The 23,714-nt window shown below is 44.4% G+C and overlaps 1 protein-coding gene across 1 annotated transcript in view; it reads left to right on the top strand.

The window, feature by feature from the left end:
- The window catches only part of NUP133 (nucleoporin 133), a 167,659-nt gene that overhangs the window by 12,168 nt on the left and 131,777 nt on the right, over positions 1-23,714 (top strand). Inside the window, exons 5-6 of the mRNA XM_083176459.1 lie at positions 3,310-3,441; positions 16,789-16,959. Of these exons, the coding sequence (XP_083032585.1) occupies positions 3,310-3,441; positions 16,789-16,959 (303 nt within the window). The remainder of the gene's footprint in view (positions 1-3,309; positions 3,442-16,788; positions 16,960-23,714) is intronic.

The following is a 23,714-nucleotide window of genomic DNA, read 5'->3' as shown; positions in this document are numbered from 1 at the left end:
ATTTAATAGAACTAATGCAAAATATAAAACATCTTTTTCTTTTTTTTTTTGGTGTGTGTGATTTTTGTTTACCTTGATATTAAGATGGTGGCTATTTTTGTATTCTGGTGAACAATTTCCCTACCACACTTATAACTAAAAATTTTAAGCCCAAAGTTAATTATGGGATTTTCAGTATCTGTATTTCAGTGGGAAGGAATACAATTTCAGAGCTGTAATCATTTTGTGGAATAGCTATATAATCAAAGATTTGGCAAACACATTTTTAGTTATCTATTTTTTATCAAGCGCTCATCTATTTGTGCAGACACTGAATGCAAAATATAGGTGTGTATAAAATAAATAAACTTATTACTTGTAGCGAATGCCTGTGGACAGATACCTGAAAAATCACAAATGTGTGTTAAACTAAATGTTTTATTTTGCAAATGGTGCTATATAATCCTGGAGAAATTCACAGGAAGAGCAGTGTCACTCTGGGGGACCCTTCTGGGACGTTAGATTATCTTTAAGGAACCCAAAGTGCTTAGTACCCACTTATTCAGCTGTATCCTTAAGGGTCTAGACTAGGGGTGGCCAAACCGGTCCTCGAGATCTACCAACGGTCCACGTTTTCCAGGTTACCTAGCTGGTGCATAGCTGCAGTGATTACTAACTGTCACATTTGAAAACATGCTGCATTCATTCCTACTATAGATCCACAGGTTGCCTGGAAAACATGCACCGTTGGTAGATCTTGAGGACAGGTTTGGCCACCCCTGGTCTAGATCAGTGATTCTCAACCTCGGTCTTCAAGGACCCCCAACAGTGCACGTTTTCCAGGTCTCCTGACAGGTGCACTCATTATTCACTGACACATTTTAAAAGATCACAGGTGAGCTAATTAGTTCACCTGTGATTCTGTGTGGAGAACTAGAAAATGTGCACTGTTGTGTGTCCTTGAGAACCACTGGTCTAGACCACCCTTTACTCAGCAGCCCCTTTTGAACCAAAAATGTCCTATCTTAAATTGATTAATTTAAACGCTCTTGCCATTCTCTATCTTACACTTTTTTTTATTGGCTCACTTTGAAGTTACCAGTTTTTCCAGTTTATGTGTAGTGGGGGACATATATAGTTTTTCCCAGCCAAACGGTGTAATGTTATTTGTTGTGTACATAGTCGCAGTTAGAAACAAGCCACATATCAATGTATTCAACTGTAGTATGTGCATAACAACTGTTACACTGTTTAGCTTGGAAACACTGTAGCAGAACATTATATAGAGAAATACAATCGCAATTCTTAATATATATTTGATCAGCAAAAACTGCTTAAGCATCTAATTAGCATCCTGATGCGTGTAACATGCTTTTAGCAGGAAAAACCCCCCAGAAAAATTACATGTACCGTACATGAGCTATTACATAACATAACAAATCAAAGTATATTGCATTTTTAAGGGTAGAAATGTTTTTTGAACGACCACTTATTACAAATGTTCTGTATTTTTGTACTTGTATGTTCATTTTAGCATTGCTGATTTAATGGAACTCAAATAAACGAACCAGCTTTATATATGTCCGATTTTATAGACCTGTTTTGTGTCCAAGTTACAAACGTGGCTCCCATTACATTGCCCGAGTTGTATGTTTAACATGGGCAAAACATCTGAATCTGACTTTTTACCAGCCGCTTGTATTTTGAGCTGAAAACTTCTGACTTTTCGTGAACTTGAGCCCTATTACATTGCCCAACTTTTAAAAATGTCTGACTTTTTTTTTTTTATTAATAAAAACCTGACCAAAATCATCTCTTCCATCCAGGCCTTTATAATTTTGATTTTAAAGCATACATTCTCTTGTCCCTTTTAAGTTCCATATGATTCCATGTGATACACCTAAAGCAGAACATACAGAATGTAGTTTTACTATACTCTCTATAGGACGAAGATATGCTTCTTCATCAGCATCACTGTCTGTCGAAGTTGCATGATTTAAATCAAATGATTTAATTGTGTCATTGACCACCAGGTATTTAATTTCAGACTGAAGAAACATACTTGTTTGAAACCATAAGAAAAGAAAATGATATTTAGCGCTGATTGATATTAAACACTGCAGCTCGTACCTAAGGGGGATTACCAAACCCCTTAAAGAGATAGTACAAGAAAAATAAGGAGGATGGTACAGCGCTGTGTTTAATATTAAATTTACATTTTTATTAAAATAATTTCACAACATTAATTGTATCAATGTGGCCAACATTGGGACAAACAAGACTTACAAACATATAATGGACTCTCCCCTCAGAAAAATATATATATAGGATCCTTTGAACTCAGTCAATGGTTAGCAGCATGCAACTTGGTTATAATCAATGAGGGTTAGTATTGTTTAAAAGTTAGTAGTGTTAGCCTCTGATTAATTGCCGGTACTTTTGCTTATGAAAGTGCACAATCATTTAAGTCAATACTTAAGTTTGTATCCGGATGGGCAATCGGGGTCCAGTCTGCAGTCTCCAACCAAACCTCTCCGACCGCTGATTTTTTGGTGCGGTCCTAGCTGGGATGGTAAGGTGGCTCTGTAAGACGGCAGCCTCTCTCCCCAATCCTTATCCTCTATGCGTTTCTCCGCCTTGGACTGTCAGCGGCTACCTCCTGAGTTTTCCTGTTTTGAGCTACTTTGTTCACAAAATATCATAGTGTGTATGGACCGGTGAAGAGCTGTGAGCGCTGATGCGCACTCCGGCATCATTGCCAGCTGCCGCAATTTTTCACCCTTTATTACAGGACAAGTTGACCACTTTCCATAGTTTCCTACTATGGACCGTAGTTCACCCACCGTGACTTTCACTGGGCCAGGTGACAATCACTGCGTGTATGCACTGAGAGATTTATCGGCCAGTGATTTTCATAGCATCGCTCATGGGTGAAAACGGTGTGTCCTGAGGCACACCGTTTGAGAACCACTAGTTTTAAGTCTTCTTCTTTGAAGACTACTAATTTCTATTGTTTGCATAGACGGCTAGTCTTATGAGCATAAAGGTTATTTACTGCAAATTAATTTCTGGCTTAGCTCCAGGATTTGTTGGGTTATCATTTTCAGATGAACAAGCTAAACATTAGATGAAGAAGAGCCCTAGATATTGTACTTTTAGCCAAAGATTATTAATGTTATTGGCTTATTATTGTAAGAGATGATTTTAGGTTTCTATATTATTTGAGATCAATATGCACAAAGATTTCCTTACCCTCTTGTTTTGATGAATTGTAGGATTTTCTTTTTAATATTTGCTAATACAAAGCTAAATTCTTATTTTTTTACATAGTCAATAGCGGTAATGGCAGCTACAAGTCAAGGATCGATCCGTTACTGGCCAAGTCTCACACATGAAGAGTTTTACAAAGAAACGTACACTGATTTGGGCGATTCCGTGTGTGCTTTTCTAACTGCTGTAAAGGTAAGATATCATGCCACAAAAGATCACTGAGTTCTATTCTACTGTGTGTGTGTGGTTGTGGCATGGTTGTCAGAATTTTAATACTAAAGTAGAGTACTTAGGAGAGAGATCATGATATGGACACACACCTGGCTGTGACATGCGTTTCTCCTTAAACATATACAGCCAATTTATAGTGGTGACTTTGGCCCATATGTTCCTACACTGCTAGCTCCTGTAGCCAACACAAGTTTCTCTTTAGGCTGTGTCTACATATTGTCTTCACATTGCTTGCTATGGATACAGCAATATCTGCCACTTCCCTATCCTTCTAGCTCCTTATTTTGCACAAGCATGCAGTATTCTGTATGCTTTCACATTACAATACAGACTTAATGCACTTCATGGAGATGACAGACCATCCTTTATTGGTTTATCTAAATTCCATGAAGTGCTACTATTTTAAGACACCGTTCTAACAAAATCTAGGGCCAGATTCTCTTAAGCTTCAAAAGTGATAGAATGGCTGGCTGTTTATCACTCTCAATCCAGCTCCTACCTCCCATGTCACGCACTGTGTTTGAAAAATGTCAGACAGCAGCTGATTGGCTGGCTGTTTATCACTCTATTTTATAACCTTTGAAGCTTACAGAATCTGGCCCCTTTATCTCTAACTTCATCAATACCATAAACAGCACTTATTCGTTCAAGCCTGCAAGTCCAGTGTGTGTGTCAGGGTTTTTTTTTTTTTATCCTTATTTATTAGGCAAGATGTACACTAGCTACACCAATACATGTGAATTCTCTGCCCTGTCATGCTGTAATCTGATTCACAGATGGAGCTACATGTTTCCAGACACTTTTTCTGGCACAGATCATTTATTTATTTTTTAAAAAGCACAACTTTTTTTGTTTTGAATTTTTCTTCTTTGAAAACCTTTTTGTAATTAAATTTGTTAACTTTTTTTTTTTTTATTCTTATGTTTTGTACTTTTTTTTTATGCCCACCAACAGCCTTATGAGTCTGCTAAAAGACTTAGATATTTTGTTGGGGCTCCAGGAAAGTCTCCCCACTGTTTCATGTACAGCTGTGAGTACAGTGACTAAAGCTGGCTACACATTAGACCAACTTCAGGCTAACTTTTCTAAAACCCATCAAAACCTCCAACTATCCAACTTGACAGTCCAACTAAAACCGTTCTCCACACATCTAACCAACTTTTCTTCCAACCTGTTTTTTTTTTTTTTTTTTAGTCCAGCCAACTTCTGATGTCACAGAAGTAGGTGGACAGATTCGGCCTACTTCTGTTTTTTTATTTTTTATTATTATTTGTATGGTACTTGTTTAGTTTCACGGCGGCAGCATGGCCACGTGCTATTTCCAGGTCTGTGTCCCCTTGGGTGGCTTGCTGCGCTCGCCCATGCTTCGGGCTCGCTAAGCTCGCCACACTATCTAAAATCAACTCCATGCCAACATGGATAGTGGGGGTATGAACTATCCACGTTGGCATGGAGTTTATTTTAGAAAGTGTGGTGAGCGCAAGGGGACTCCGACCCGGAAGTAGCGCGCAGCCATGCTGCCGCCGTGAAACTAAAAAAGTACCATTTTTATTTACTTTAAAAGTGGCTTAATTCCAAGTGAGAAGTGAAAGTAAATGAAATTATCTGCCTCACACACCAAGCAGTCTCATCAAAGACACATGTATCGGTTGAATTTGTGAAATGCAAATAAATGTAAACAATCTTCCTCAGTGTTACAACATAAGCCCCATACACATTCCATGACTTTTTAATAGATCTCGCTCTTTTTATCCCTACTGAGAGGTAACTTTTAAAATCATTCATATATAACAATATATTTGTGTGTGTGTGTGTGTGTATGTATAGATAGATAGCGTGGTCAGCCCAGCACTCGTCCTTCAGTGACTCAACTGCCGTAGGTGCCTTCCCGGAAGGATGGATAGATAGATATCAGCTGGAAGCAAAGGCGGCACTCAGCGGGCTTGGTGAAAAATACTTTATATCACAAAGGGTGTCTCCAACGTTTCGGAGCAAACGTTTTATATATATATATATATATATATATATATATATATATATATATATATATATATATATATATATATATATATATATATATACACACACACACACTGTCTCTCTGTCTCTCTGTGTTTGGTGACACACACACACACACTGTCTCTCTGTCTCTCTGTGTTTGGTGGCAGCCTGGCACTCTCCCCAATGCTTCAACGTGTCCCGGTGCCTTCCCGCCCGGAGGGGATAGGTAGGCTGGCAATGATGGGCGGCACTCCGAGGAAACTTCCAAAGGTTTTAATATCATGAGACAGAAACCAACGTTTCGGGTTGCGGTAACCCCTTTGTCAAGGTGCTCAAAAAACAACAGTACAGAATGAAATCATCTTACCTAAATAAGTGAAGAGGGACACTCCTCCACGCCAGATCCCCGGCCATCCGCGCCAACCCGAAAGCCATGATGCGGAAGTGAGTCATAAACAGGCGGAAGTTGTCGGGCGCTGTGCGTCCCTGACACGCTGGTGAAGCGCAAACTACTGTTCGCCATAGCAACCTTCCGGGAGATAGTCCCGTGGTACAGGCAGATCAGTGTGACGCGGGCGGCACTGCAGGGAGAGACATGAAACGCGTTTCCCCGCCTTTTTTAAGATCTCAGCGGCTTCTTCAGAGAGTCTGCAAGTGGCAAAGTTTATGTATTTCCTCCAATTCCAGTAATCCCGAGATTATTGAGGAAAATTCAGAGAGAAAGAGTGGAGGTGATAGCGGTGCTGCCATACTGGCCGCGGAGAACATGGTTCGCTTCGGTATGTCAGATGGCAGTGGAGGAACCATGGATGCTACCATCGAGACCAGATCTTCTGGTGCAGGGGCGAATATGTCAGCCACAACCATTGACCTGGAAGTTGACGGCCTGGTTGTTGAGACCAAGTCATTGACTGAGAAGGGTTTTGAAGGAGAAGTGGTTCAAACCTTGCTCAACGCAAGAAAGGGGTCCACTTCAGCAATATACTACAAGGTATGGAAAAAGTATGTGTCAAGATGTAAGGAAAAAATGCAGTCGCCAAGAGAAGTAGCGTCAGTACTAAGTTTCTTACAAGTGGGACTGCAGATGGGACTGTCTCTAAGCACTTTGAAAGTACAGGTCTCGGCCCTGTCAGCAATGTTGGAATGGGACTTGGCAGGGGACAGATATGTCCGACGGTTTATACAAGCGGTGAGAAGATTGAAGCCTAAGTTCAGGTCTCCTCTTGCACCCTGGCACTTGAATTTAGTACTAGGCGTACTTATGGAGCCTCCTTTTGAGCCTCTACATAAGATATCATTATTGTTTCTTTCTTGGAAAGTTTTGTTCTTGGTAGCAATTACATCCGCAAGACGAATTTCGGAGTTACAAGCGTTATGGGCGGAAGAGCCTTTTTTTATTTTTTTCGAGAACAAGGTAGTTCTACGCACCAATCCGCAATTTCTGCCAAAAGTTGTGACGGAGTTTCACATAAACCAAGAGATTGTTTTACCTTCTTTCTGTATGAACCCCACAAATGAGAAGGAAAGTCGTTTGCATAATTTGGATATAGTGAGGGCTCTAAAAGTTTATGTTCAGAGAACGAAGGAAGTACGTACAGTTAAAAACCTTTTTGTTCTGACAAGCGGTAGTAGAAAGGGGCAGATGGCCTCGAAGGCGACATTGGCAAGGTGGATTAAGGACTGTATCCTCAAGGCTTATCAAATAAGGCAGAAAGAAACGCCAGTGAGCTTGAAGGCGCACTCTACACGAGCAGTTGCCGCATCTTGGGCGGAGAGAGGATCCGCTTCAGTGGAGGAACTATGTAAGGTGGCAGGATGGTCGTCGATACATACATTTACAAAACATTACAGATTGGATGTAATGTCTTCATCAGATGCTAAGTTCGGAAGGAAAGTTCTTAGCGCAGCTCTGTGAAAATATGAAGATGTTTTCGGAATTATGATTTACAGTTATTTAATCCTGAGGAGGCAACAATTCGGTGATGGTTGTGAGTAGGGATGCCAATCCCGGGGCATTTTTTCAATCCCGGGATTCGGGATTGAAAAATGCTCAATCCCGGGATTGGCTTCCCTAATTGTGGGGGCACATGGGGAGCACACAGAGGAGGAGAGAGATACAGTACTAGAGTCCCCCTGACTGCTGGGAATCCGGTAAATACCTGCAATCACCTCGGGGCGCCCGAGCGCTGGGTGGGTGGGCGGGTGGCAGGGAGCGCTGGGCGCCGGTGAGCGCTTTGCCGGCCGTGAGTGCATTTGGCCGGCCGTCCGTCAGCGCTGGGCGGGTGGGCGGGCATTTGGCCGGGAGCGCTGGGCGGGCAGCCGTGGATGTGCGGCTGTGCCCTGCGCAGCGTGACCTCGCAGCGTGACCTCATCACGCTGCGCACTGCGGGGTATGGGAGAAGCCGGGCAGCGTCTGAGTGCTCAGACGCTGCCCGGCATTAAACTGCGCATGCGCAGTTTAATCCCGAAATCCCGGGATTGGAAACTCCAATCCCGGGATTGAAATCCCGGCGTTTTGGGGGCCAAATCCCGGGATCCCGCCGATCCCGGGATTGGCCACCCTAGTTGTGAGTATGCCCTCCCGAAACAGTGAACTGCTGGGGTATTACCCATAATAATGGCTGCCATGGGGGAAGGTAGAGGAAAACATATTACCAGGTAATAATCTGATATTTATTTAGGGCGGAGTGAAGAAACTGAAATTGAGAAATTCTAAATCGGCTAGTGTGGGAAAATTTGTGACTTGACCTGAATAAGAAACGTGTATAATCTTTTTGCTCTGAGTCAACATCTTCTGTTCTGGCCAGAGGCCTAAAGTTTCACTTTTTATGAAGATGCTCCGATCTAGTTTAAATTAATGTCTTAAGGTGCCCATACACGTTACAATTATTGTATCCAATATTGGATACAATATCGCATCTCATTGCATCTCGGTTTTGCGATAAGATGAGATGAGATCTAGTACAAAAAGTATGTGCAGCACATACTTCTTGTACTAGATCTCATCTCATCTGATCGCAAAACCGGGATGCGATATTGTATCCAATATTGGATACAATAATTGTAACGTGTGTGGGCACCCTTAGAGTGATTTATTAATATACTTTAGCTTGGTAAAAGAGTAAAAGCTTGTCCTAGTGCAAAGTGACTGACTTTTGCGGGAGAAAAAATCCCTAATAATGAACCCATTTGAATGGTTTCAATTGTGAATATGGTGTTTTCTCCGGAACGTGTTTTTTTTTTTTTTGGAGGGAGAGGATGCTCTGAAATTGATGTGATCACGAATAGAAACTTGGTGAAAAAAAAAAACAGGGTAAATCCCTTTTGTTTGCCCTTAATAGAATAGTGCACCTATGTGTGTCTTCTAATGCCCAACAAACTCTTTACTGAATGCTTCAGTAAGTTCAGTAAACAATGCATTACACTCTGTTCTTTAGGTGCAGGATTTAAAACACTTCTGTTTATTGTCTTTTCTTGTGGCAGTTTATTTTAAACATGAATTGGTCTGAAAAACATCCCCTATGATGGGAACATGAAAGGGCTGCATTACAAGCCAATATATTAACAGTTAAATATGTTGAAGTGCATTATGCTGTAATTAACAAATACATCTAATGTTTAGAAAAATAAAATCAAGAACATTGATTCAAAAATAACAAGTTAATCATTCTATGAGTGGTGTCCAGCAGTACATATATGCCAATGTTCATTTCTAGGCAGGATTGATCAGCACTACTTATTACACGTATTACAGCATAATGCACTTTAACGTATTAAACTGTTAATATATTGGCTTATCTTTGGCATAATAATATGCTGTAATGCAGCACTTTCATGTTTCCAGCATAGGGGATGCATACCTGTTTTTCTGTCAATAAACAGAAGTGATATGTAAAATGATACATTAGACCAGTGGTTCCCAAACTGTGTGCCTAGGCACCCTGGGGTGCCTCAGGACACTTGCAGGGGTGCCTTGGGTTGGTGGACCAGGATCAATTCATATTATTTATGGTCAATGTAACAGGCAAAACCAGTGCTTGTGTAGTGTTCACTCTAGAAATTTTTTAGGGCAGGGTGCTGACCACGGGAAGGGCACATTTTTCAATCGCGAGGGCACATTTTTCAATCGCGAGGGCACATTTTTCAATCGCGAGGGCACATTTTTCAATCGCGAGGGCAAATTTTAATTTAAGAGGTCAAAATGGTGACACCTGAGCTTCAAACCATCAGCACATTTATGCTATATAACCCATCTTGTGACACCTGAGCGTCACACCATCAGCACATTTATGCTATATAACCCATCTTGTGACACCTGAGAGTCACACCATCAGCACATTTATGCTATATAACCCATCTTGTGACACCTGAGCGTCACACCATCAGCACATTTATGCTATATAACCATCTGGTGACACCAGAGCGTCACACCATCAGCACATTTATGCTATATAACCATCCTGTGACACCTGAGCGTCTCACCATCAGCACATTTATGCTATATAACCCATCTTGTGACACCTGAGCATCACACCATCAGCACATTTATGCTATATGACCATCTTGTGACACCGGAGCGTCACACCATCGGCACACTTATGCTATATAACCCATCTTGTGACACCTGAGCGTCACACCATCAGCACATTTATGCTATATAACCATCTTGTGACACCTGAGCGTCACACCATCAGCACATTTATGTTATATAACCACCTTGTGACACCTGAGAGCGTCACACCATCGGCACATTTATGCTATATAACCCATCTTGTGACACCTGAGCGTCACACCATCGGCACATTTATGCTATATAACCCATCTTGTGACACCTGAGCGTCACACCATCAGCACATTTATGCTATATAACCATCTTGTGACACCGGAGCGTCACACCATCGGCACACTTATGCTATATAACCCATCTTGTGACACCTGAGCGTCACACCATCAGCACATTTATGCTATATAACCATCTTGTGACACCTGAGCGTCACACCATCAGCACATTTATGTTATATAACCACCTTGTGACACCTGAGAGCGTCACACCATCGGCACATTTATGCTATATAACCCATCTTGTGACACCTGAGCGTCACACCATCGGCACATTTATGCTATATAACCCATCGTGACACCTGAGCGTCACACCATCGGCACATTTATGTTATATAACCATCTTGTGACACCTGAGCGTCACACCATCAGCACATTTATGCTATATAATCCATCTTGTGACACCGGAGCGTCACACCATCAGCACATTTATGCTATATAACCATCTTGTGACACCGGGGCGTCACACCATCAGCACATTTATGCTATATAACCATCTTGTGACACCTGAGCGTCACATCATCAGCACATTTATGCTATATAACCATCTTGTGACACCTGAGCGTCACACCATCAGCACATTTATGCTATATAATCCATCTTGTGACACCGGAGCGTCACACCATTAACACATTTATACTATATAACCATCTTGTGACACCTGAGCATCACACCATCAGCACATTTATGCTATATAATCCATCTTGTGACACCGGAGCGTCACACTATGGGCACATTTATGCTATATAATCCATCTTGTGACACCGGAGTGTCACACCATCAGCACATTTATGCTATATAACCATCTTGTGACACCTGAGAGCGTCACACCATCGGCACATTTATGCTATATAACCATCTTGTGACACCTGAGAGCGTCACACCATCGGCACATTTATGCTATATAACCATCTTGTGACACCTGAGAGCGTCACACCATCGGCACATTTATGCTATATAATCCATCCTGTGACACCTGAGAGCGTCACACCATCAGCACATTTATGTTATATAAACCATCTTGTGACACCTGAGAGCGTCACACCATCGGCACATTTATGCTATATAACCATCTTGTGACACCTGAGAGCGTCACACCATCAGCACATTTATGCTATATAACCCATCTTGTGACACCTGAGAGCGTCACATCATCAGCACATTTATGCTATATAACCATCTTGTGACATCGGAGCGTCACACCATCGGCACATTTATGCTATATAACCATCTTGTCACACCATCGGCACATTTATGCTATATAACCATCTTGTCACACCATCGGCACATTTATGCTATATAACCATCTTGTCACACCATCGGCACATTTATGCTATATAACCATCTTGTCACACCATCGGCACATTTATGCTATATAACCATCTTGTCAGACCATTGGCACATTTATGCTATATAACCATCTTGTGACACCTGGGAGCGTCACACCATCAGCACATTTATGCTATAAAACTCATCGTGTGACAGCAGAACTTCAAACATCAGTACATTTATGCCATAAATGTGCTGATGTTTTAACGCTGAGGTGTCACAAGATGGTTTTAAACCATCTTATCACACCTCAGCATCACACCATCAGCACATTTATGATATATAATCCATCTTGTGACAACTGAGCTTCAAACAACAGCACATTTATGATATATAAACCATCTTGCGACACCTGAATTTAAAAACATCACTCTGCAAAGTAATTTATGTTACATATGTATGGGTATGTATGGATCATTGGATAGGCACCAACTAGGTCGACATGCAGGAATGTCGACATGGGTCTAAGTTGACATGGGACAAGATCGACATAACATTAGGTCGACACAAGCATTAGATCAACATGCACTAGGTCGAAAGTCAAAAGGTCAACATGGGGGTTTTCACTGTTTTTTTATACAAATGTCGGCAGTGTTGACATGGACACGGGTGAGGGGCTCTGTGTCCCCTCGCATGGCTCACAATGCTTCGCTCGCCATACTAATTATAAACACCTCCACACCCTAGTTGATGGTAGGGCATGAAATGCCACTTGTTGGCACGTCGGCTCAAAAAACAGTGAAAAACCCCATGTCAACCTTTTGAATGTTGACCTTTTAAATGTCGACCTAGTGCATGTTGATCTAATACTTATGTTGACCTAATGTCATGTCAACCTTGTCCCATGTCGATCTTCCTGCATGTCGACCTAGTGGTGTCAACCTAATGCTTGTCTGTCCAATGACCGCTTTCCACATGCATATCATAATAAAAATTACAAGCATTCCAATTGGGCTAGTACCACCACCCCCTACAATAAGCAAGCAAAAGCATCGTAATACCGAGGGCCCCAATCTACCCACCCCCCACAATAAAAAAATACAAGCATAGCAAAAATAAGCAGTAATATGCCCCAAATTACTTACAGGGTTATTAATTCCTTGAAGTGGCCCAGGTCCATTGGAATGCAGACATACAGTATAGTGCATTGCACTAAGCAGCACACACTGCCCAGAATGGGAAAAGACACCAACCATTAGGGTCCTCACTTATATAATTTTATACTAGCAAGAGGGCTGGCTTTGCCAAGGCGGGAAAGTCAAACCCAGCCCTCCTACCTCACCAGATTATTTCACCCCCAACTGCATTTACGCAGAGGGGGAATTTATGTCGATTGACAGTGTTTCTTGTGTGTGGGCTGGGCAAGGAGGCGAGGTGGGCAGGCAAAACTGACAGAGCTGACACGCTCAGTAGTGCTGAGCACGGCGTGTCACCTAGGCAGGGGGAGGAGTCAGGCTACTAGTAATAGCGCCGCTCACATAAGGCAGTGAGCGGCGTGTCACCTAGGCAGGGGGAGGAGTCAGGCTACTAGTAATAGCGCCGCTCACATAAGGCAGTGAGCGGCGTGTCATCTAGGCAGGGGGAGGAGTCAGGCTACTAGTAATAGCGCCGCTCACATAAGGCAGTGAGCGGCGTGTCATCTAGGCAGGGGGAGGAGTCAGGCTACTAGTAATAGCACCGCTCACATAAGGCAGTGAGCGGCGTGTCAGCGCGACGGGGGAGGAGGCATGCATATTGTAATAGCTGACAGCCGCTCAGAGGTGAGCGGCGTGTCAGCGCGACGGGGGAGGAGGCATGCGTATTGTAATAGCTGCCAGCCACTCAGAGGTGAGCGGCGTGTCAGCGCGACGGGGGAGGAGGCATGCGTTTTGTAATAGCTGACAGCCACTCAGAGGTGAGCGGCGTGTCAGCGCGACGGGGGAGGAGGCATGCTGTATAGGAGCTGAGTGTCCTGTCACGGCCGGGGAGGAACAGTAAGCTGCAGTGTTTTACTATGCAGGGCGCAGGGCGGGCTAAAAAGGGCAGGGCGGAATTCAGCAGGCTTTAAAGGGGCAGGGCGCAGCGCCCTGTGAAAGAAGCCTAGCGTGAACACTACTTGTGGCTGCCAATCATAATATATGTGGACGAACAGAAGCAAATCCTGTCCCTCACCAGATAACTGTGACATATAAACACAATGGGCAGTATTCAATGTGAATACTGGCGATGTGCAGCGAATCCTGTTTAGGATTCGCTGCACATTCGCCACTGCTCGCTGCATTCCGGAGCCTCACCGGCTCGGGTATTCAACGAGTCAGGGGCTCGCTGCCCCTGACCGGCGAATTTGAGCTCCTGTGGCAGACGCCGCAGGGAGCCCGAGGACAGTGGCAGGCAGGGAGATGGAAGTCTCCCTGCCTGCCCCAGAACGTTTGTGGGGGGAGGTGGGCTCCCCGGGTGCCAGGCAGCAAAGGCTGCCCCCCGGGGGTGCCAGCAGGGGACCGGGTATATTCACTACACCCGATCATGCATATGTAATGATCGGGTAAAGTGCATATATGAATATCTAATGAGCGGCTCGGCTCTGGCCCCCTGCTGGCTGGTCTGTGTAAAAAAATATATATATATATTTCTAAATTAAATATATATTCATGTGCTTACAGCACATGAATAAAAATAGCATGCCCCTCCTCAGAATAAAATTCCAGATTTTTTGACACCTATTGTAAAAAACAAAACACTTTATTTTAAAAGTTCACCTTCCACTTCACCATAAAAAGATAGCGATTGCTACTCGGTGAATCATGGCGAAAAAGAACTTGAAATGTATTCGCCATCTGGTCATTGAATAGGGTGATTCACTGTTTTAGTCAGAAATTCACCTTACAGCACAAAATCGCCATAAAAACCTGGCGAATCAGCCTCATTGAATACCGCCCAATGTACTTAATTTAATATATTTTTTTCTGAATTTCTCGATAAGAAGCATTTGGCCTAGGGGTGCCTTGAAAATATTTTGATGCTCTAGGGCGCCATGATTCAACAAAGTTTGGGAACCCCTGCATTAGACAGTTTACAATGTTACTTGTAATACATATTGTAACAGTTACTGTTTTTCAATAACAGACTGCAACAGTTATTTCTTATTTATGTACACATGATTGTCTATCTTTGCATATGCACTGCAAAGAGAGCAGCATAAATCCAATTTCATGTATTTCAGTGACACTGTGAGAAATATAACACTGCATAAGGTGGGGCAGATGTAACATGTGCAGAGAGAGTTAAGCTGGCCATACATCTACAGATCTATTGTCAGATTTGGCTGGTTGGAACAAAATCCTAGTAATGGATGAGAGCAAATGACAGTTGACCATTTGCTTTGAAATGATGGAAAACTGCCAAAAACTGTCAGATATTACCAGGTGTTTTTTCCAACCGGCCCAATTTGACAATCGATCTGTAGATGTATGGCCACCTTTAGATTTGTGTGAGTTATTTTGTTTCCGTGCAGGGTAAATACTGGCTGCATTATTTTTACACTGCAATTTAGATTTCAGTTTCAACACACGCCACTCAAATTAAACTCTCTCTGCACATTACATCTGCCCCACCTGCAGTGCAGCATTTTTTTTGCCCATTTTGAGAACATATTTGTACTGCATTAAGGGCCATTATGCAGTGTTATATTTCACACAATGTCACTGAAATTCCTTTTAGAGTATTCGTGCTTCTATTATAAACACATTCAGGAGAAAACACACAGTATTCACAATTGTGACCATGAAAATGGGTCAATTATTAGGGATTTTTTTCTCCCGCCAAAGTCAGTTACTTTGCACTAGGACAAGCTTGTACTGTTTTTTTACTATGCTAAAGTATATTAATGAACTACTCTAAGACGTCCTGACATAATTTTAACTAGATCGGAGCTTCTTCATAGGTTTCATTATTTTCACCTAAAAAGTGAAACTTCAGGCCTCTTGCCAGAACAGAAGATGTTGACTCAGATCAAAAAGCTTTTGCACATTTCTTATTCAGGTCAAGTCACAACTTTCCACACTAGCCGATTTTTTTTTCATTTCTCAATTTCAGATTTTTCACTCCGCCCTACTATCCATGTCTGCCCGAAGCGTGGCGAGCGTACGCGTCCTCCCGACCTGTTCATACCCCCACTATTCACGTCGGCATGGAGTTTATTTTATAAAGTGTGATGAGCAGATGCGGAATACATGTCAAGTAATCCGCATCCCCTCGCCATGCTTTGGGCTCGGTGGCTCGCTGCGCTCACCACACTTTATAAAATCAACTCCACTCCGACGTGGATAGTGGGGTATGAACAGGTTGGGAGGACGCGTATGCGTAGACACACGCGCTACCGAACCCTTAACCCTGTCCATCTCCCTGAAGCGGACACAGGCAGGGTTGCCGTACCCTGCTGCAAGAATTACTGAGACGCTCGTGCATCTCAGACAGATGGAGTGCCTTTCTGCTGGCGCCCGCATAATCCCATCTCCGCCTGCATCCGCCAGTGCAGGGGATCTGGCAGTTACTGGCTCTGTGTGAGAGGCTTGCCGGGACAGTATGGTGACTACGCTGCCTGACGGGGACACTATGCTGACTACGCATGGCTGCTGCGGGAACACTACGCTAGGCAGCCGTTGGGCTACGCTGACAACGTAGCTTAGCCTATGCTGAAAACATAGCGTAGCCTGCCGCCATGAAACTACACAAGTACCAAATGTTTTTTCACAATTTGGCCAGTGCTTTAGTCAGTCTGTTTGTGAATAGCAGGTAAGATAATAAGACAAGACAAGTGAATTCCTCTATTGGGATCCCATTACTCAACTACTCAACCTGCGGTAAATGAAACGCAAGATGATTCTAGAATTCCGAGACCTGTGCATGTAAGCATGATTGCTACTGGATGTGGCATGAGCAGTGTTGTAATGATCAGACACTAAATGAAATGCTATGCCACAGACAAAGAACAAGCAGGATCCCCTCATAGCAACACATTGTTGTTAGTTTATTGACAAACTGCTGTAGGAAGACTTTGTTTTCAAAACTTCTATAGTAAAGAACACCTAAATTGATTGATTCCACTTGTTTTTGATTTTCTTTCATTTTTTTTTTATGTATATATTAAACCTTCTATTCCAGGGTGGCAGTTTCATACTGTCTTCATCAAAGAATCAACTGGTCAGGTTACTACCAGATTCCTCTGGAAAGATCCATCAGCGCTTTCTTCAGCAAGGACAGGGCATGCTTTCTGGGATTGGCCGCAGAGTTTCCACCCTATTTGGAATATTGTCTCCTACTGCAGAAGCCTCTGTGAGTTTTTAAAGAAAAAATTGGTTTATAAGGTGTAGCTAAATAAAACATTTGTTTAAGTGTTGAATACTTCACAAAATTTTTCGGTACTTGTTTCCTAGCACGGCGCCACCGATTTTGATTGTATCCATTGGGTCGGAAAAATTGGGTCGATCGTATCGCATGCCAACCAAATCGCATGCGACGCGATCGACCCGATTTTTACATTGGAATCAATGTAAAATGGTCCCTGAGACCCGATTTTACATTGATTTCAATACTAAACCCCCCCCCCCCCCCGCTCTCATGTTTCAAATGCACCCCCCCACCATTGTTAACGCCACCCCACTATTGACGCCAACCCGAAGCGTGGTGTGTGCAGCGAGCCCACGAGGGGCGGCGGTACGTGTCCTCCGACCTTTTCATACCCCTACTATCCACGTCGGCGTGGAGTTGATTTTATATAGTGTGGCAAGCGCAGCGAGCCACCGAGCCCGAAGCGTGGCGAGCGCAGCGAGCCCCGTGAGGGGACGTGGATACCTTCACAGGTATCCGTGTCCCCTCGCGGGCTTCACAGGTATCCGCGTCCCCTCGCGGGGCGCGCTGCGCTCGCCACGCTTCGGGCTCAGTGGCTCGCTGTGCTCGCCATACTATATAAAATCAACTCCATGCCGACGTGGATAGTAGGGGTATGAACAGGTCGGAGGACGCTTACTGCCGCCCCTCGTGGGCTCTCTGCGCTCGCCACGCTTCGGGTTGGCGTCAATAGTGGGGTAGTAGTACGTTTATTTATGAGGGGCCACAAGGTGTCCGCAGCGCCGTACATAGCAAACAAAAAAACAAGTTACAAGGTAACGTACAGGGTGTGTTGAAAAATACAGTATAAATAGGGGTATAGCTGGTAGAACTAAAATCAGCATCAGTTCAAAATTGTCGAGGAGACTGAAGATGAAGTAGAGGAAGGGAAGAACAGGACAGGAGCACAGGTGAGGTAAAGAGGTAGGGTGAGTACGTGAGGAAGGAGGGCTCTACTCATAAGAGTTAACATACTAAAAGGAGGTGGGTGGACAAAAACGAAAAACAATAGGATAAGTAGGAACGGATGGGAATGGAGGCAGGATAGGAGGATCAAAAGAGATTAGGAGGAGGGATAGGCTAGTCGAAAAAAGTGGGTTTTGAGGGAGCGTTTGAAGGAGGTAAGGGAATCAGAAAGCCTGATGGGTGGCGGGAGGTTGTTCCAGTGCAGGGGGGCAGCACTAGAGAAGTCTTGGACACTGGAGTGGGAGGAGGTGATTAGGTAAGAGGTCAGTCGGCGGTCAGCTATGAAGCGGACGGGAGGGAGTGTGGATAGAGATCAGTGAAGAGAGGTAAGGAGCGGTGGAGGAGAAGAGAGCCTTGTAGGTGGTGGTGAGGAGTTTAAAGAGAACTCGGAAAGGAATGGGGAGCCAGTGAAGAGATAGACAGAGGGGGGAGGCGGAGGTAGAGCGGCGGGAGAGGAAGATGAGCCTAGCAGCAGCGTTAAGAATGGATTGGAGAGGTGCGAGGCGGGTGAGAGGTAGCCCAGAGAGAAGGATGTTGCAGTAGTCAAGGCAGGAGATGACAAGAGAGTGAATGAGAATTTTGGTCGCGTCAGTGGAGAGGAATGGTCTGATGCGTGATGTTGCGTAGGTGAAAGCGGCAAGACTGTGAGAGAGCACGAATGTGGGGAGTGAAAGAGAGGGGGGAATCAATGATGACACTGAGGCAGCGCGTTTGGTCGGTGGAGGTGATCTCGGTTTCACCAATGCTGATGGAGATAGTGGGAGAAGAGGTGGTGTTCGGGGGATGGAAGATTAGAAGTTCAGTTTTAGCCATGTTTAGTTTCAGGAAGCGTTGGGTCATCCAAGCTGAGATGGCCGTGAGGCATTCGAAGACCTTGGACAGGAGTGATGGGGATAGGTCGGGGGAGGAGAGATAGATTAGGGTATCATCAGCATAAAGGTGGTAATGGAAACCATAGGAGCTGATGAGGGTGCCCAGGGAGGTGGTGTAGAGGGAGAAGAGGGCCAATGACTTACCCTTGGGGAACAGCGACTGGCTGCGGGGTAGTAGGAGAGGAGGAGCTCGGAGTGGAGACGGAGAAGGAGCAATCGGAGAGGTATGAGGTGAACCAGGAGAAGAGAGAAGTTCTAGGAGCTTGGAGGCAAAAGGGAGGAGGGAGATGGGCCTGTAGTTGGATGGGGAGTTGGGGTCCAGATTTGTTTTTTTGAGAATTGGGGAGACAAGAGCGTGTTTGAAGGAGGAAGGGAAGATCCCAGAGGATAGGGAAAGATTAAAGAGGTGAGCCAGGTGAGAGCAGACTGACGGACTGAGACGACGGATAATATTGGAGGGGATAGGATCGAGCGGGCAGGTGGAGGGAGAAGCGGATTGAAGGATAGAGTGGACTTCAGCGGCAGTGGTGTGGGGTAAAATGAGGACAGGGGTTGGAAGGAGGGGAGTGGAGATATAGGAGGGGAGGAGGGAGAGGGTGAGGTCATGGCAGCAGTGATGGCAGTCCTGAGAGAGGATATTTTGGTTGAAAAGTAGGTAGCAAAATCAGGAGGACGGAAGAGCTGGAGGAGGTGGGGGAGAGATAGGAGTTGAAGGTGGCGACGAGCCTGCGGGGGTTGGATGATTGGGAAAGGATGTGGGACTTAAAGTAGGATTCCTTGGCCAGAGCAAGGGCAGAGCTGAAGGAGGAAAGAATGAATTTGAAATGGAGATAATCCACGAGGGAGCGTGATTTCTTCCAGAAGCGCTCAGCAGTTCGAAAGCACTTTTTAAGGAATCGGGTGATAGGCGAGTGCCACGGTTGGGGGTTGGAGCATCGAAGGGGGATAGAGGAGGGAGTGCAGGCAGAGTCCAATGCCGAAGATAGGGTGTCATTATAGAGGGAGGCGGCTAGGTTCGGGCAGGACATGACGACGATTGGGGCGAGAAGAGGACACAGTGTGTTTGAGAAGGCAGCAAGATCAAGACAATGCGCTTGGGAGAGGGGGAAGCAGTGAGGGAGAAGGAGATGAGGTGATGGTCAGAAAGAGGAAAAGCCGAGATAGTGTAGTCAGTAAGGGAACAAGAGCGAGACAAGACGAGATCGAGGGAGTGTCCTTGGATGTGGGTGGGAGAGGTAGTCCACTGAGTTAGGCCAAGAGAGGAGCAGAGAGAGAGGAGTTTGGAGGTTCCAGGATCAGCGGGGTTATCCAAGGGGATGTTAGTCACCAAGAATGACAGATGGCAGGTCAGAGGAGAGGAAGTGTGGAAGCCAGGCTGCGAAATTGGGAGATAGGGCCAGGGGGCGGTAGATTGCAGCGACACGGAGGTGGTAGGGATAGTATAGATGGATAGAGTGAGACTCAAAGGAGGAGAAAAGGAGAGAGGGTTCAGGGTGAATGACACCGGGTGCATGAGGCTGAGAGGAGAAAACCCACGCCGCCACCTTGGCGACAGTCAGGCCTGGGGGTGTGAGAGAAAGAGAGGCCACCGTGGGAGAGAGCAGCTGGAGAGACAGAATCCGAGGTGGAGAGCCAGGTCTCGGTGATAGCAAGGAGGTGGAATGCGCTAGAGATGAAAAGGTCATGGATGGCAGGGAGTTTGTTGCAGATGGATCTGGCGTTCCATAGTGCACAGGAAAGAGGGGGGGTGGGTTGTGTTTTTATGTGGATAAGGTTTTTGGGATTGCAGAGGCGAGGGGGGGTCGTTGGGAGGGTGGGGGTGCGGGGTCGAGTGGTCAGGATAGGTATGGGATGGGAGGGGGGAGGAGCGGTAGGAGAAAGTGAAGTTGAGAGATTAACAGCCATGAGGACCAGAGGTGAGAGGGTAGGTTAGTGAAAGCAGACAGAGAGCAGGGATTTGGGAGGACAGACGGCGTCTGTAGTAGATTTGCGAGGATGTGGTAGAAAACAGAGTGAGAGAGCTTGGGGTATGAAAGAGGAGAGAAGGTAACAGGCAAGGAACAACTGTCAGAGAGGAGACAAGTGGGTAAAATCAGGTTGATTGAGTAATCCAATTAAGTATGAAACAACAACAAGCGAGAGGATGAAGGGAACAGGGAAGGAAAGAAGCGGAGCAGATGTGAGCAGGCGTGAAAAGGGAAACAGAGTGCAATAAATGTGTGGCAAAGATAAGAGAAAATAACAGTGACTGAGTAAAATTAAATACAATGTTGGAAAAAATATAGATAAAATGAATTAAATGTCAAAATTGAGCAACAGGTTACAATAGGAAAAAAAAGATGAATATATAACAATAAAATAGATTCAGTATTCAGTATTCTAACTCACCTGCTTCATTTTCCAAATCACAAGTCACTTAAGTAATCAAGCTTCACTTTAGTCTGCAAGCTTCCCTCTCAATGAGCAAGCTCCAATGGCGTTGGGGTGGCGTTAACAATGGGGGGGGGGGGGCATTAAACATAATTTTTAACCATATTCAATGTGAAATTGCCCATATTGGCCCATTTCACATTGTAACCTATGTAAAATCGGGTTGATCGCATCGCGTCCCATTATAATGGGCCGCGATCAACCCGATTTTCACTTAAAAAAAAATCAACATTGTTCCCTATAAAATCGCGTCGGTCGCATCACAGCCCCTTATTAGGGGCCGCGATGGACGCGATCAACCCGATTTTGTCTTTCACCGGCAAATTAGCTGGTGATTGACACAAAATCTGGTCCATCGCATTGATTGTATGCCTTAAGTGCTAGGAAACAAGTACCAGTTTTTCTTATACTTGTTTTATTACTAAAGCAAAGCAGGAAGGTGCTAGGGAGTGCTAATAGGTTTGATGAGTGAGGAACAGCACAGAAAATATGTAGGAGGACCGAAGTACCTGTCTTTAACTACCCAGTTTGTGTCATCACTTTTACCAATTGCAAAGCGCAATGGAGTTTGCTGCGCTATATCAGAAACTTTTAATAAATAAGTAGGTAGCGTTATGGTATAGAGTTGTGTATTGTAAGTTGGAAAATGGGGATTTTGTAAGTAAAGAGGGTTACTGCTGTGATGTTGTGGGTTTTTTTTTGTTTTTGTTATGCGGTTTATTAATGGATATCGTATAACAATGTTCTGAAATTATTTGTGAAGGCCTGGAATAATAATGTCAAACATCTATTTAATTTATGTCTGTTTAATATGTACGTAGATGTATTTAAATAGGCATTGTGGCAAAGGAAATTTCTATCTTTTTCAAGCAATGTACATCTGGAAATACAGTATACCCATATAAACACTGTTCACAATAGGATTTTGAGATGATTGTTATCTTCCATCTGTGTTGCTAGTATACTGATATGAATAAAGAAACATTTCAATCCATATTCTGCAGTATGTGTGGGAAAACATAGTTTACCTTGCAATAGAAAGTGATTTAAAGTTCTGAATTTGAATGTTCTTTGTAAGAAGCCCTGGTCCATCACACGAGTGCCCCAGCCAGCCAGCCAGCCAGCTGACCAGCCAGCCACATGATGGGGTGGACCTCCACCACAGGACTAGAGCATGAATGGCTGACTTCTGCTTTCCCCCATATGATTGGAAGGGGATGGCAATGCTTTTACCAGATGCATAGTCTCCCGGGACTACCTTTTTTATTTCCATCAGATCATTGTACTCCCTTCTGGCCTGCAGGGTCACATCCCAGTTCTGAGTGGTACGAGTTTTTATACCAGCCTGTTAATGTACAAGAAGCTGGACGACTTGTTTTGTTTGACATTGAACAGGTATCTGTGGATCCCCAGATTTGGCTTGGAGTTTCTTTGCTCCATCATCCTGGCCATGGAATTTAGGGATTTTTTTTGTCTTCTTGGCGCATCCAGGATTCCTATTTACACATCCCCATCCGAATCGGCCACCAGCGCTTCTTAAGGCTTCATGCTGTGGTCCGATGACTACAAACTTCAAGCATGATCATTTGAGGTGTCTGTGGCAAGTCATGCTTTTTGTGAAATAGCTGCTCACCTTTGTCCTAAGGTTGTTAGAATTTTGGCTTTTCTGGATGACCTTCTCCTGGCCTAGTCTCCAGGTATCCTGAAGGTCCATGTTTATCTGACTGATCTTCTACAGTTAAAGTGGTGAAGGATCAGTTGGTGAAAATATAGGTTGATGTAATCTCATGAGTTTCGTACATTCCTCTGTCAGTGCCATATGTCAGTCGTGAGTTCCTTGGTCTCCTCATTCGACATGGAATACACCCAGTTTCGCTTACATCCTTATCAAATGGAAATTTTAGAACAGTGAAACGGGTTCTGTCTGCACCTCAAGGTACAAACGATCATTGTCTTGTATGAGGCTTATCACTCCCTCTTGTGGTGACTCCATCGGTCCCAACTGGACAGGGGGTGCACTTTGTGTATCCTGGACTGGGTCGTGCTCACTACCAATGCAAATCATCCAGGGTGGGTTTTCGTGTCTTGTCAGCAATTGTTCCAGAAAAGGTGAACTACTCAGGAGAGCTGATCCTAAAACTCAGGGTGGCACCATCAATGAGGTTGGCTGCATCCACCACTGGACATGGTATAATCTTCCAGCTCTGTCAGTGCACAAAATTGGGATGCTGACTTCCTAAGTCACCAGGACTTACATTATGTTGAGTGGGCTCTACATAGAGAAACTGGTCTGCCATTGGGGTTTCACAGACTTAGCCATGATGGCTTCTCTACTCAAGTATCAGCTGCTGAAGTATTGATCCTGGAGCTCTCCTGGTAGATACACACATATATTCTTGATTGTGACCATGTGACTTTTAGATTGTGGCGCTG

This window comes from Crinia signifera, chromosome 3, assembly GCF_055691185.1.
Source record: "Crinia signifera chromosome 3, ASM5569118v1, whole genome shotgun sequence".
Lineage (NCBI taxonomy): Eukaryota > Metazoa > Chordata > Amphibia > Anura > Myobatrachidae > Crinia > Crinia signifera.
This window is presented reverse-complemented; position numbering and strand designations above follow the sequence as displayed.